The 15,962-nt window shown below is 38.0% G+C and overlaps 1 protein-coding gene across 2 annotated transcripts in view; it reads right to left on the bottom strand.

Moving 5' to 3' along the window:
* Nucleotides 1-563: 563 nt before the first annotated feature.
* LOC114465951 (sushi domain-containing protein 3) overlaps nucleotides 564-15,962 on the bottom strand; it is a 42,369-nt gene continuing 26,970 nt past the window's right edge. For both annotated transcript variants that reach the window (XM_028451349.1, XM_028451348.1), the window contains exons 3-6: nucleotides 6,085-6,276; nucleotides 4,897-5,050; nucleotides 2,598-2,783; nucleotides 564-1,585 (exon numbers count right to left, since the gene is read on the bottom strand). In XM_028451349.1, the coding sequence (XP_028307150.1) occupies nucleotides 1,267-1,585; nucleotides 2,598-2,783; nucleotides 4,897-5,050; nucleotides 6,085-6,276 (851 nt within the window). In that variant the 3' untranslated portion in view covers nucleotides 564-1,266. The remainder of the gene's footprint in view (nucleotides 1,586-2,597; nucleotides 2,784-4,896; nucleotides 5,051-6,084; nucleotides 6,277-15,962) is intronic.

A 15,962-nucleotide genomic window follows, 5' to 3' on the forward strand; every position in this document is an offset into this window, starting at 1 on the left:
ATAAGCTTTATTGTTTCATGTGGGATACAAACCTTGACCCTCGCATTCAATTTGACTGTATTTATGACCACAGCTCTATTGTTTATTAAATGACATGTTCACTGTTGTTAGAAAGCTATGTCTAACTTCCCACAGAGTTCACTTCCAATTTGTTGATGTTGACTAACTTGACCCTCCTCAAAATTAGACACTAATATTTACACTAATAGTTCTGATTCATTCTAGTTGTTGTTGTTTTTTTTTTTTTTATCATTGTGTTTATATTTTTTAAGTAAAATCTAACGCAAAATAGTCACTGAAGTTACCATTCAGGGATTAAAAGTATGTGAGCTCCTGATCTGAAGCTTATTTTCAAGACAAATTGATAAAAAAATAAAATTAAATAAAATGTATATACAAATTTAACCAACATTGTAAACAAAAGTCACAGAACCAACTCAACAGTTTGAATCTTTGTTGTTATACAAGTACATTACAATAAAATATACATAGAAAACTATCCGATACAAGCTGCTTCCCAATAAAGTGCAAGTTTATTAGTGTTTCTACTAAATGTCCTCATTTAAAAATAGTAAAGGGACTATGCAGTGTTTAGGCTCTGACTGAACACACTTATTTCAAAAGTTAAAATGGTCTCAAAAATAAGTTATCATCTTCATCATCATCAACTCCACAGGGCTAAGACTTTAGTCATTATTTGATGAGTCGGCATGTGACTCATCAAAACAGCAGTTACACAGTTTTGCTTGAATGAACACAAGTTGAATGAACAATTTTATAAAAGACATTAGTGAACAGTTTGGATGCAAATACATGTGTGTGACCTTTGTGTGACCACGCACGCACACATACACACGCACAAACACACACGCACACACACACAGGATCCTTTCAATAGTTCCATTTCCTGTCCCCTCAGTGTGGGAATATTTTGCTACATTACATAGTTTTTTGTAGTGACATGAAAAAATATACATGTTTGTTTGGAAAGATTTCCTAAACAGTTGATATTTTAAAATGTCTACGAGCTGCCTATAAACAGATCTGTCATCACTGGACTCCATTCATTGGTTGTTTGACTTCCTCCAGATGATGCACAATAGGAAAGTCGTTCATCGGAAGAGTTCGACATGCAGTAAAGGACAAAGCTTCTGCACGGTACAGATCTGGATCTTCCACACTAAAAGTCCCAAATATCTGCAAACGGGCTAATCTTAGTGTTTATTCACAATAGAGTTCCATCAGAAGTGATGAAGGCAGACTCAGCTATTGCCATGGCCTCTGAGGTGTTGGGTTGGGGTTGGGGTAGATGGGTGCTGGTGTTGGGTGGGGGTAGGGGGGCACGGCTGTGTTTGGGTGAGGTGGGTACGTTGGAGTGGGATACTGGGCCATCATCGGGGCCTGGTTGTGGGCGGGGCGGGAGGCAGAGGAGGAGTTGAGGTGCAGGTAGAGGGGTGCTGATGGAGCGGAGGGAGCAGAAGGCGCAGTAGGGGTGGGGACCCTCTGCAGGACTACGTGTGGGTAGAGCTGAGAGTCGGAGCGGTAGAGTCCAGGCAGCGAGGCCTTCAGCAGACTCTCCTGACTCCTGAAACACAACATGAACACAAGATGATCACACTCAAGATCTCAGCTTAGTATGAACTCATTGTTCAGGACTTAAAAGTAGTTCAGTGATAAATGCTTCAGCTTCAGATGGTTCGGAACGCTGCAGCTCAGGTCTTAACCAGAACAAAGAGATCAGAACACATTACTCCAGTTTTAAAGTCTTTACACTGGCTCCCAGTCAGCCTCAGAATAGACTTTAAAGTTCTACTGCTGGCCCATAAATCTGTGAATGGGTTTGGTCCAGAATACATCAGTGACATGTTAGTCAGGTATGAACCCAGCAGGTCTCTCAGATCTATGGACACAGGTCAGATAGTGGAGCCCAGAGTTCACAGTAAATATGGTGACAATGCTTTTAGTTGTTATGCTGCAAAGAAATGGAACAAACTGCAGCAGAGCTGAAGTCAGCATTGAATGTGAACATTTTTAAATCAAAGTTAAAGGCACTTTTTTTCTCTACTGCGTATGATTGAGAGTTGATATGTTTGTTGATTATTTTAAATGTTTTTACTGATGATTATTTTTTTCTGTTTCTGACTTTAATGTTCTTATTGATTTTAGGCTGTTGAATGTTTTCTGTTGCACTTTTTGATCATTTTAAGCACATTGAGTTGCCTTGTGTATGAAATGCATGATATAAACACATTTGCTTTGCCTTGCCTTGTTTATTTGTTATTTTGATTTGGTTTTAAAACTGAATAACCAAAGAATGAAGGTTACACAGATTAGGAAAGTGCCAGAATGGTTCAGTTCATCATTTAAGTTGAGGTACTTCTTTTCAAGGGCGGTACACTCCTTTAAAGTTTTTTCAAGGTTTGTAAAAATGTTTGTAGATAATAAAACCTGTGTTTCTGAAAAGATTGTTTGGATTTCCTTTTGAGATCCTTCTAGTACAGACCTTGTGAAAGTGCACTTGTGTACACTTTTTCAGCAATGTGATCATGTTACCTAAATGAATGTAAACTGTTTTATCTGAACCACTGTTGCTTTACCTTTGGTATCCTCTGTTCTCATATCCCCCCAGGCTTCCAGTCAGGTACAGTGGACTATCAGGAGCCAGGCGAGGGTTCATCCGTTGGGAAAGGTGAAAAATCTTGGGAGGAGGGAAGCTTTCCCACTCGCCCTCCTCTCTCTCCAGCCAGCATTCCCCACGACGAGCCGAGCGCATCTCTCTGCGTCTGAGGAGCACACGTCACCACATCACTGAACAGTCATGTTACACTAGATAAAGGGGTAAACCTAGGTAAAGGGGTTGTCTTCTGATCGAATGGTTGGGGGTTCGAACCCAGTGCTATACATGCGTCAAAGTGTCCTTGGGCAAGACACTGAACCCTAAGTTGCTCCCAGTGTTTGACCAGCACCTTGCATGAAAGCTCAGTCCCATTGGTGTGTGAATGAACTGATATTGTGAAGTGCTTTGAGACAACATCAGTGTAGGGATAAAGATCTATATAAATCAAGCTCATTTACCATTTACAATATAAGACCCAAATATGTCAACCTCTACAGATTACCAGACATACTGGTAATCAGAGTTTGGTAACTGGGTCCTAACCCAGTTCCAGGGTTGGAGGCCGACGTACAAATTAAAGATCAAGCAAGGAAACAAAAACCTGACTTGACTGAACCTGGATGTGGGAGAACGTCACAGCACATGAGCAGAGAAAACAACGACTATAAGTAATGTTTTCCCAATGATTTTGAAATAAAATGTGTAAAAAAAGTCTGAACCATTTTCACAATCTGATTTTTTCGTTACAAGTTGTGGGTTTTGAAGTTGAAAAGGCTGGTCTTTCATTGGTTCTTGGACTGCTGGGGCAGAAATGTGACTCTTTCATTGGTCAATGAATGGTCGATGAATACTTCTGAAGATAGACGCTTCTGGCTATATGCAAACTATGCAATTCTAACGTGCCCCCAAAGCTGAGTCCTAGTTCTCATTTAAGGAGATGTAAACATAACGTAGCATATAGCGACACTTATTATAGCCATAAGCAGTGGCTAGCGTTCCTGAGTCATGTTAAAACCTCAATATCTTTATTTTTCTTAAAATATAGAGAATTTTCCTTGTATTCTAATTTATTATTATTATTTTTTTTTATCACATATCTACTTGAGTGGCTTAAATTTAACATGTTTAATTTTAGAGAGAGCTTGTAATGACTGTAGCCTGTTTAGCTGGTGAAGTGTAATATAGTGTAGTAGCCCATGGACTATCTAATGCAGGGGTGTCAAACTCGTTTTAGTTCAGGGGCCAAATATGGAGCTGCTTGATCCCAAGTGGGCCACTGATTTTATGTGGGAAAACAAGTAATTTCAACATTATTGTACCCTAGTTGGCACTTCTACGTATACATAAAATACTAAATATTTAAAAAAAAAAAAAGACAGACAATATCCAAGCAAAAAGTGATGGATATCAGTCCCAACAGGATCTTCATTTTAGGTTTTTACTTCATTAAGGAAAATGTTATGTAATAATTTGAGGAAAATTGAAAGATGTTGTGAGAATTTAGACTTTTTTCCCCAACAGTTTAACATTAAAAATGACTGCAATTACAGTATGTGATATCAGCACCAGGAAAACTATGAGCACCTGCAAAATATTGTTGAGTTTCATTCACTCAATGATTCATGTTTTCTTTGTTAGTTTTAATTTCTCCTGTGGTGCGGGCCGAATTAGATGCTCTTGCAGGCCGGAATTGGCCCCCGGGCCTTGAGTTTGACACGTGATCTAATGTGTTAGGAATCTGTATATGTAGTTTGTGCTAATTTTCTAATTGAAATGTCAAAAATCTTTGGTTAGTAGTAAAGCAAACTCTTTCCTACAGTGTGTTGATACAAACATGACTGGATAGAGTCTCTTAACGACTGTCATGATCATTACTAAATCTGCATTTTGTGCTGTTTTGTTGTATATTTAAGAATCATTTTTTAAACAGCATTTTAGATTGTTTTTTTACATCATCAGAGTGTTTGAGCCCCTGCCAATATATCTCACTTTCATACTTAAAGCTAATCTTGTCAAAAGTTTTACTGAAAAAATACTAAATGAAGACACCGGTTGGGTGATCACAGTGCCTATGTGTGTCAGCTCCATGGCGGACTGATGACATATATTGTGCATACTGTGATTCATTCAATTAATTTGGACGTAGCTCCCGCACTCCATGAGCCTGAACAGGACAAAGTGTCACAGAAGATGATGGATTAATGAACCCACAATCAAACCGAATCAATGACATCTCTGTGTGTCTGAACTGAATTGTAAGCACTGATCTCCACTCTCACCTGCTCCGTCCATCCTTCCTGGCTCGGTCCCGGCCCGATCGCTCTTGCAGGCAGCAGATGAGGAAGGACAAGGACATGGCGAGGATGACGATGCCACTCACCACTGATGCCAGGACAGCCACTCTCAGCCCTCGGTCCTCCGGTCTGGGAATAGCTAATAGAAGACCCCAAAAACACTAAACTTAATCTAATCTGTGTCAATAAACCTTACGATACTGAATATAATTATCAGTCATGTTTTAAACCAACTTCAAATCTGAGAAATACTTTACCAAAGAAAAGTAGTATGTATACACCAACTTAAATACAAATTTAACAATATTGTATGTATTTTTACTTTACCGTATATGTTACGGAATACGTAAATAAAACAAGAATACTTTTGCTATCACCTTATACCGGTAGTTTTATACATAAGGCTGACATTATCTGTCAGTAGCATGAAAAAGGTGTCATGGAGGCTTTCATTAAGTGTCGTTCACTAAATTATGACACCTTTGGAGCTATGTTGGCATTTTTTGGGTTAGGTGGAGGGATCTAGTTGAGTTAGGGTTGGGGGTTCGGGTTAGGGTTAGGGGTTAGGGTTGGGTAGGGTTAAGGAGGATGAGGTTAGGTAGGGTTAGAGGTTAGGTTTAGGTAGGGTTAAGGAGGATAAGGTTAGGTAGGGTTAGAGGTTAGGGTTGGGTAGGGTTTAGGAGGATAAGGTTAGGTAGGGTTAGAGGTTAGGTTTAGGTAGGGATAAGGAGGTTAAGGTTTGGATTAGAGTTAGGGTAATGAAGGGTTGGGGTAATGAACGATGACACCTTATTCATGCTAATGACAGATGTCATGTCATAATGACACCGTAATATACTTTATCTGCGATTGAATTCATCTGGGTCTCAAACTCAAAACCTTAGGTTTGCAAACCAAAAATTATAACTCTGAGCCACAAACTTGTACTTGGCCAGCATTGCAATCATTTTGGAGGTAAAACTGAAGGGGTGGGGGGGTTAGGGTTAAGGGTTTGGGGGGGAGGACCTATATGAAATTCCCTAACTGTTTTTCGTGAGTGTAACGTCTCCCCATCCCCCGTCTTGACCGCCTATGTTCACACTTCTGTTCATGCAGACACAGAGGGCCACTCCAAGTGAACACTGTATCAATCTTATGATGCATTAGTGAATAAACGTATACATGGTGTCATACCTTCACACACAGGCAGGTAGTTACTCCACTGGGCCTTTCCTTTCCTCACATTGCAAGAGATCTTTTCACTGCCAACCAGCTGGTACCCCTCCCTACACCAGAAGGCCAACACGCTGCCGATGGACACACCCGTGCCTGTTTCCACGTAGAAAGAACCACGTCGTGGAGGCAGGACAGGAATACAGGAAAGACCTGAGGAATAATGAGAGATAGAACCCGAACTTTTAACACAAGGAACAATAGCACACCACAGGAAGTTTGATCTATTATGTGAATATTTTCACCATCATTCTACACTCATTCACAATTGCCTTTCAAGCATGTGTTACACAGATATTTGAAATGCACTATTTTATATTATTCTTATGCTACAACACACAAATACTGCCTAGACATAACCTTATAGTTCTGAATAGTTTGAGCTGCTAGCAAACACACTCAGTAATTACTTCCATGGAAAGAAAGTTGGTTCTTAAAGGGATCCTCCACTCAGTGAAACTTTTTTTCGGATTACGGTTTTAATTTATCATCTCAGTAAACACTTTTACTGATTGTTAGAGCAACCCAAAGCAGCACAAGTTGTCATTTTGACTGAAGAGGTTGTTAAATGATCCTAAATGCTTCACCTTCCATAGAACTCAATGGACTGAAAGGGACTAAACACGTCATCAAGGACGTCATTCCAACATGGCGGCGCACAGGGTAAAGTGGTCCCAGTTTTAATAGTTAATAAAACAAATATGGTGCAAAACAATGCGTTTTGTTAGGGCATAGATCTTGTAATAAGGACATTTCAAAGGTTTTAGGCCACATTTGTAAAAACAGTGAAGGATCCCTTTGACTGCTCTAAATAGAGTGAAATAATTCTGAAAAGAGCTGCAGAGCAGTTTTATTGTTCAGTGCTGATCACTCACTAAATTCTAACAATTTTATCTATTTTGTCTCTAAAACACTATTGTTGTACCAATTGTTGTGTTAATTTGGACGTAGATTTAGTCATTGTCTTTTGAGTAAAATTCAACCTATTTTAGTCAAAATGTTGTCACCAGTTGTAGTCTAATTTTAATCAACTAAATGACACTAAGATTTTAGTCGACTAAAATATACAGTGCGAAAGTTTATGCATTTTTTTTTTTAAAGCTTCAATAACCATTGATCAACCTGACATGTGATGGTAATAATGTTTGTAAATACACACAGGCTGATTTGATGTGATCAATGCATATAAAACCACATGAGTTCAGATTGGATTTCGTCACACGTGACGTAATATGGTTTCATTTTTATACGTCGACAAAGAATATCAATATGTTTGACGTACGTAGTTTTCATCATACTTAAAAAAAAGTCATAGTCTAGTTATTGTCACATAAAAAAATTTAGATGAAAACTAAAACCAAATTAACTCAATGCATTAACGGTAAATTGTGGCAGACCAATTTAATAAAAACAGAGGATGGAAAAATGTAAAGAATTTGTAGTGTTAAAAACATCAGAAATACATGAACAAATGGTGTTTATGCTTTCGTGTCAATACGAATAGTTTCTCAAAAGTACACATTTACAGCGTCCTATTGTTAGAAGTAAGAATATAAGACATTCTGCTTCTTAAATAATATCCTTTAAAATCAAAAAAATTATAAACTTTTATATTATTCCAAATGCAAAAGACCCACAGGAAACGGATCTGTGAACCAGTTTTGGTTCTCTACCAGTTGAGAAACTCTATTTTCTGAGTTAGACACTAAAAAAGTGAGTTTCAGAGTAAAAAAAAGCTAAATAAAGCAGTGTTAATATTTGCCAGTGTGCTTTTAATAAGCAAATACCACAGAGGCACGTGATGCTGTGATGTGTGTGTGTGTGTGTGTGTGTGTGTGTTAGAGAGAGAGGCCTGTCATCTAAGTATAAGACCCCTCTGACATGCGAGCGGCTTTGTGTTGATTAAGAGTGACAGATGGGGGATTTCTGCAACAGTAGAGACAGTGAGGGAGAAAGATCCCGTGATGATGATGATGATGATGATGATGATGAGGATGAGGATGATGATGACAGCATCCCTTCCACACTTACACACACTAATGCACATCAGGGCACACATACCGACACGTGTGTAATGGTTACAGTAGAGGAAAACAAGGACAAGCTGACTTTGGATTTTAAAGGAAGAACTAAAAGCCATTTGGATTCCCACGTAAAAATAAAAGCCAACCCCCCTCACAAATAAAAAATGATCTTTAAGGTCTGTTTTTTTTTGTTATTGTTCAAATCCTGTCACTTTATCAAGCCAACTCAACCCTTTTAAAGCATTGAAAAGCTCTAGTTCAATTGGTATATATGACAACATATTTATTTACCAGTGCAATTTTTCAAACTAGCTTTGTGTGCTTCATAAAATATTACAGCAATAAGTTAAAGAAAAAACAACTGAAATACTGAAATATATTGTTTACTTTAAATCCTATAGTCTATAAGTTTTGAATGTTGTTTATCAGTTGATGTCAATGACGTTGGTAACGCTTTGAAAATATTGCCATGTTTTAAACTGTGCTAAACGAAGCTAATGTCAGTTAAACTAAGCTAAGCTCAGCTAAAATAAGCTAAGTTAACCTCAGCTAAACTAAGCTAAGCAGACCTCGGCTATACTAAGCTAAGCTAACCTAACCTCAGCTATACTACGCTAACCTCAGCTATACTAAGCTAAGCTAACCTAACCTCAGCTATACTAAGCTAACCTCAGCTAAAGTAAAACTAAGCTAACCTCAGCTATACTAAGCTAAGCTAACCTAACCTCAGCTATACTAAGCTAAGCTAACCTCAGCAAAACTAAGCTAAGCTAACTTTAGCTATACTAAGCTAAGCTAACCTCAGCTATACAAACCTAAGCTGACCTCAGCTAAACTAAAACTAAGCTAACCTCAGCTATACTAAGCTAAGCTAACCTCAGCAAAACTAAGCTAAGCTAACCTTAGCTTTACTAAGCTAAGCTAACCTCAGCTAAACTAAACTAAGCTAACCTCAGCTATACAAACCTAAGCTAACCTCAGCTATACTAAGCTAAGCTAACTTAACCTCAGCTAAACTAAGCTAAGCTAACCTCAGCTAAGTTAAGGTAAACTAACCTCAGCTATACTAAGCTAAGCTAAGGAGAAAATAATCATCTATGCTAAGTTGATAGTTGTTCTGATTTAATGAGAATGTGTTAATGTTAATTTAACAAATCGTATCCACCTTATAGGCTTCTTTTTTCTTCCCTAGTTAGTAACCAAATTGCTGTTAGCTACTCATTACATATGCATCAGCCTGCTGGTAGATGCACCTATTATCAGGAAGTTGCATATCCAGGAATAAGGTTATTATCCATCCATCCATTTTCTGACCTATATGTGTCACAAATGATTGAAAAATGTAAAAATAAAGGACTGTTGTTTTGATTCATATCAATACAATACTAGCATATATAACTGCACAGGAACTTTTTTACTGTTGATCTGAAATTGAGTAGAGGGACTTGTGCCTCTGGGGTAAAGTGCATTTTATCTGCAAATGCACTGCCAACATACCCTGTCAAAGTAAAAATGTTACTTCCTTAAAGCTAATGCATAATTGAAGATTTTAGGAAAGGCTGCATGCTTTAAAGTGTGTAAAAAGAAAGTGATTTTTCCCCCTTTTTTCAGGAAATGCACTGAAGTAACACCAAACTCATCATAAAGGGTTGGTGTAAAGCATCAGTGTGTAGTCAACCAACACTACACATAAAGTAGTTTGGATTAATTAAATATTTGTATTGGATTTAACCTCCTCTTACTTTATCTGTCCGTGCCTGGGAACAGAGAACATGTTGACTTTTGCTCTGTTTGCTCCGCCCTGTTCGCTCACAGCTATTCATAGTATAAGCTCTCTGTCATCAAGCAAAATACAGGATGTCCATCAGAATTATCACCCACTGTGTGCTACCAATGCATCTGTGCCCCCCCCCCCCCAAACCTGGCAACCCAACACAGGGGTCCAAACATCCTCTGGTGTTTATCACCCATTCTGTGTGTCTCCGTTAGGGAAGCACTCAGGATAATTGTGATTAAAAAAGATTAGCATTTCTCATCAATGATTCAAACACACATGTACACTGGAAGAGGGAACCAATCGGGTACAATATATATATATATAAAATTCTACTTTAATTACAAACTGTGCTGAGAGAGCTTGTGTTGTTGGTAGTAGGGGTTGATGTGCTTCCCTCCCCTGGTCACAGCTGCTCTCCTGTTTCATACAGAGTCCAACGCAGTGCGATGTGCTACAGTATCTGCCCTCCATCAGTAGATCTATTTCTGTGGCACTGATGGTTACCTTATCTCTCCGGACTTGCTACGCTTGCATGGAGCGTCACATAAAGGCCGTGTGTTTGGTTGTTGCTTGTGTCCAGTGCATGTGACTGCAGCAGTTTTCATACGTACTGTACTCGTCAGCTTTTTGGATAAACTTGGTCAATGTCATCCAGGACAATGATGAGCAGTGTTTTGTTTTGTACAGAGTTGCAAGCACATTGCAGGCAGCACACGCCTAAGTAATGGATTACAATTACGTTACTGTAACTGAGTTGATTTTATGGATACTTGTGCTTTTTTGAGTATATTTCTAAATCAGCAAATTTACTTCTACTTAAGTGCGTTTTACAAAAGGTAAAGTAATTCATTACATTTCTATTGTCCGATATCAGCCAGAAAACGAATATCGGATTTTATCTAAAATCACCGATTTAAGTGCACCGATAAGTTGTTTTTGTACCCGGCCTCAGTTGTTCCCACCATATATTTACAGTAAAGAATAACTGAAGTTAACTTGAATTGCTGACTATTGTTCTCTGTTTGAGTAACATCACTTCATCAAGTTTTTTCAAACATCTCACACTACAAAATAAAGTAATAAAAGTATGTATGATTCGTGCTGATATCGTATCGATATCGATATCGACCAACACTCAAGGCTGCAATATTGGTATCGTATCGGGACGGCCCTAGCGGTAATTCTTCTTGCCTTGGTTGCCAACCGCCGTAAAACTACACAGAAGAAGAAGAGCTTGAGAATTTTTCTTTGTTTTGGAATTATTTTGTTGGTGTTATTTTATTTGAAAAAAGAATTGTGCATTTTGACAAACTGCGTATTAAAATGAAAGTGACTTTTTTAAAAATTTGTGTATTCGTTTTCGTGCTTATCTATTTTGTAATTTGTTCATTTAAAATAAATAAATGAAAACAATTTTTTTAAACAGATGCCTTTGTGGAAAAATAAATTAGGTTCCAATTGTGCAAGATCTCGTCTCTTCTTTTGAATCTTTATATATGAGATGTTTACTGTATGTAAGGAAAACGCGGCAAGATTTCCCATTAACCATTTCAACACATAAAAGCAGCACACAAAACCAAAAATAGAGATCCTTTAAGTGCATGAAAAGCGTTACTCATAATATGACAAGAACCCATGGTTCAGACTCAGAGTCAGCATTTCTGCTGACTGTGCATATTCTCCAGTACAGTCCCCAGTAATGAGAGGCTGTATCTGGATGTGACTGAGGATAATCTGTCCTGTTAAGCCCAGCAGGTATAACAGAGCTGGATTTTCAGCTGCAGTCCTCACTGAATGGAGTTAGTAGTAGGTAGTTGTTTATAATTAGGCTCAGAGTAAAGCTCATCCACGTCATGATTACTGTGAAACACGGAGCGATGTGCAGAGAGCAGCTCAGGTCAACGCAATAACTGCAGGTGTTAAAAACCACTTCCTTTAGAGAAACATTCATTTCTATGAATACAAGTGAATCCATCCACTGCGCAAATACAAAGGTAGCAGTGAATATTTCAAAAGGCTATCGATTTAAATAACACTGAAATACAAGTTTCAGCATGCAACACTTCACTTTTCTTAATTCATGCAATTGTTGGCTTTTCAAATGACCACTTCTGAAACATTTAATAGGTAATCATCATGTTCCTATTTTACTACAGTCAGATTATGTACATTGATTTCAGTGACGTGCCGTGACCACTAGGGTTGGGTAGGCACGTTGCAAATCAAGACTACCAATGACAATTTCATATGTTTCTGCTGGCAAGTGTTAATTCAATTCAAATCAATTTTATTTGTATAAAGCAATTTACAACACAGTGAGAGTGATTTTACGTTGTTACCTTGTTTATTAAAAGATTCTTTATTTGAACTTTGACTCCTGAGTTGTGCATTTGGGTTCTAGTCCATGCTCGAGCGTGACACACAGTCATCTCAATGCGCTTATCAAAATATAAAATTCATAATAAGAAAGAAAAAAACCCAATAAGATCCACATGAACAAGTGTTTAGCATCTAACAAAATCAACATCATAAACACCAATAAAGAAACATGAACAATTATTTAATATAGCCTCTATACTCTCCCAACAAGATTTATCTCATGACACGGCAGCGCAGCGTTTGTGTTGGAAACACAGAGAAAATGACAACAACTCAGAACAGCCTCAGTGAGGAGCATCCACAAAGCCAATCCTTCCTTTTGTACCATTCACTGTGAAAAGTATGAAACATGTTCTAACCTTACCTTTGCTGAAGGTCTGGTAGCTCAGGTGTTGGTCTCCCATCTTTTAAAAGCTGTCGTTTTTTCCTCAGAAAAAAGTTTCTTTATCGTCTCTAGTGCTGTCATCCTGACTGTAGTGTTATCCCGCCCACTAGCTAGAGAACATAGCAGCAGCGGTCACGTAGCATCTATTTACTAATGTACTGTGAACTTACGTATAGCATTTAGTATAGCGCGGTTAGAGAGCTGCCTTTGGACGTAAATGGTTGTCATCTTGGGGACCTGACTGCGCATGCGCAAACATGTAAAAAACACGCAATGGGAACGGAGGCAGAGGAGCAACGTGCCTTTGGGAGGGGGCGTGGCCTCCCTCTGCCAGCGGAGTGAAAAAAAAAAAAGACTGTGCAGCTGTTCCAGGAAATAGCGCTGTTTAGTAATTTGGCCTATGAAACGCACAAAATGCGGACACTTTCAAACTCATATGTACTGTAGGCTATTGGAAATAGAAAATGTATTATATTATATTTAAATCAAAACATCAATTCACCCTTGGGTAGGCACTGCCTACCTTGCCTACCCTGACGGCACGTCACCAATTGATTTTACAAAAAGGGAGTCAGATGGTAGAGGTGTCATTGCATTCAGAGCAGCCTGCTGTGAAGGAAGTAGAGAACCACGAACAAGCTTGTAGCTTTACATGTATCAGTGTTTTTGACTCATAAACCTTGTCATCTGTTTGAGATGATGAAAAAAATAAATTGAATTGCCCAGGTCAGTGGAAACACCAGCATTAAAAGTTTGACGGTAACACGAGTCACTAATTAAACTTTACTGCACTACTGCACTGTTATCCTATTATTATTATTATCTTGTTATATTATCCTATTTATTTTTGCACATATTAGTCTTTAACTGCTGTTTATATATTTTCTAGTTGATTGTTATTATTTAATGTTTACATTATTAGAGAGCACAGTTCACCAAGTCAAATTCCTCATGTGTATAATATACATGCGCCATTAAAGTTGATTCTGATTCTGATTTTAACTAATCGGCACATGCGGCCCTCAGATTTAAAATGAATGCAAATAGAGACTTCAAAAATACACAGAAGGACACTTAACTACAAAAAGGGCAACAAAATAACACAAGACAACAATACAAACACACAATAATAACGACAAAAATACACAAAAATAGATAAATATACAATAGGCTAACAAAAATGCTTATTAACTCATTGACTGCCATTTACGTACATATACGTAATTTCAAATCCAATCGTTCACTGCCATTGACGTATATGTACCTCAATTATGTTTTTCATATATCAGACTTGTATTGTGGTGTAGTGACCAACTGGTGCCCTGTAGGTGGCAGCACTGCAACTTTGGATGAGTGATTAGCCACGATGGGTATATATACAGCTGAGAAGAGGTCAAGAGTTGACGAGGGAGAAGAAAATGGCGTAACAACAGAAGCCCGTTTTCTCAGCTTTTTGGTGGCATCTTGTGTGAAACCTACCTATATTCAACTGCTGATTACAGAAGAACAAAACAAGGTAGAAACATTTTTTTTAACTAATGAAAGTAGAGAGTCTATTCTTTCAGAATCTAGTTTCAGATTTTACATAGTCTGAATAGTCCAAAATATTCTGTGGGTCTTAAAATATCAGTCCAGATGGCTGGCAGTGAGGGTGGTATCTGTTCTGAAAATGTCTGGCAGCCAATGAGTTAAAAGCACAAGCAACAAAAATAAATACCAACAGCAAGAATGCACCAAATTACTTGAAAAATACACAAGACGACTACAAAAAAGAAGAATATATGAAACGCCAACAAGAATATACAAAATGAGAAAACAAACATTCACAAAATGACTCCAAAAACATACAAACCCTACTTTTTTTCTTCCCTGTATAAAGCTCAGATTGGTCATTATTGTAAATTATGACATAAATGTTGATAATGTGACCATCAGTTCATATTTTTGTGGCTCACATTGTGATAGAAGTTGCAGATCTGCAACACATCAACACATAGTTTTAACAGTGTGAACTGTGCATTCTTGGTTCTCTAAAATAGGTTGTGTGACACCTCCCTGATCAAGATAAGTAGGTATGAAATGTAACTAACTGAAATTAAACATAAAAAGGCAAAAGTAAGGACTTTAATTTGAGCAACAAACATTTGATGTAAACCAATGGCAGAGGCTGTTTTTAGATATTTAGTTATTCTACATGTGCCTCTTTACATTCACTGTGTCTTTTCCATGTTTACTCATCACTGCACGGGGAAAGCCTTTAAGACTCCCACACAGTCATTGCCTCATTCAGATGAAGGTGTGAGAAGCTGATAATGAAGTTGAATCACAGCCAACAGCCATATTGGATTGACAAGCAGGGCTCCAGGATGATGACACTATGGTGTGTTTTCTTGTGTGGACTAGTTCCTCTCATCAGTTATGTCAGCCAAAATAAGCATCAGTCTTTGCAAAAGTGAGATGTCTATAAAATAGTTCAAACTCAAGAATTATTTGACAAAGTTTATTCGGGAATATACATCTGTGTTTTAGCTGAAGAAGCCAAAGATGGAAATACTTGGGAATCTTTGTCACTTCATTCATTGCAACTCAGAAGTTGCACTAATGTTTGCAAGAAATTAGCTTCAAAATACACTGTCCTCTACCTGCTCTTTGTAAGTTCATCTGTATTCCTGTGTATTAGCGTGTCAACACCAGGATTCTTGGCACTAAAAATAGTCTGAAATAGACAAAGGTAATTGGCTTCACTCCTAACTCAATCAGATTAAAGGCATTGCGATGTTTAGCGTGGACATTTCAGGCTTTTGACTTACGATCTCGTCTAAAGAGACTCTGCGAGGAGTAAGAGGCTTATTGGCTTCTGAAGGCTGATGCGATGGTTGTGCGTAGACTTCAGTTTCAGCATTTAAACACATTGTGAAATGACATTTAGGAGAAAGTTGCTTTCCAATTTGATTGATCGATGATAATGATGATGGTTGAGCTTCATACGTGATCAAGAACAACTGTGCTTTGACATCTGGGTGCTAATTCTTGTATAGATACGAGAACTAGATACAAGAACTAGTTCTTGTATCTAGTTCTTGTATCTTGTATATGAACAGTAGGGTTCATTCAACCTTACTGTTTATGAAAGGTAGGGTTGAATGAAATATCGACTAAGTCCCCTTTGTGTCACCATCACCTTCTTCTGCAGTTTGAGTTATTGATACTTATCTGTTAGATTAGACCACACAAACCTAAATAACTGAAGAATCCTCTGTAAACAAAAAAGGAA

Source organism: Gouania willdenowi, chromosome 6 (genome assembly GCF_900634775.1).
Source record: "Gouania willdenowi chromosome 6, fGouWil2.1, whole genome shotgun sequence".
NCBI lineage: Eukaryota > Metazoa > Chordata > Actinopteri > Blenniiformes > Gobiesocidae > Gouania > Gouania willdenowi.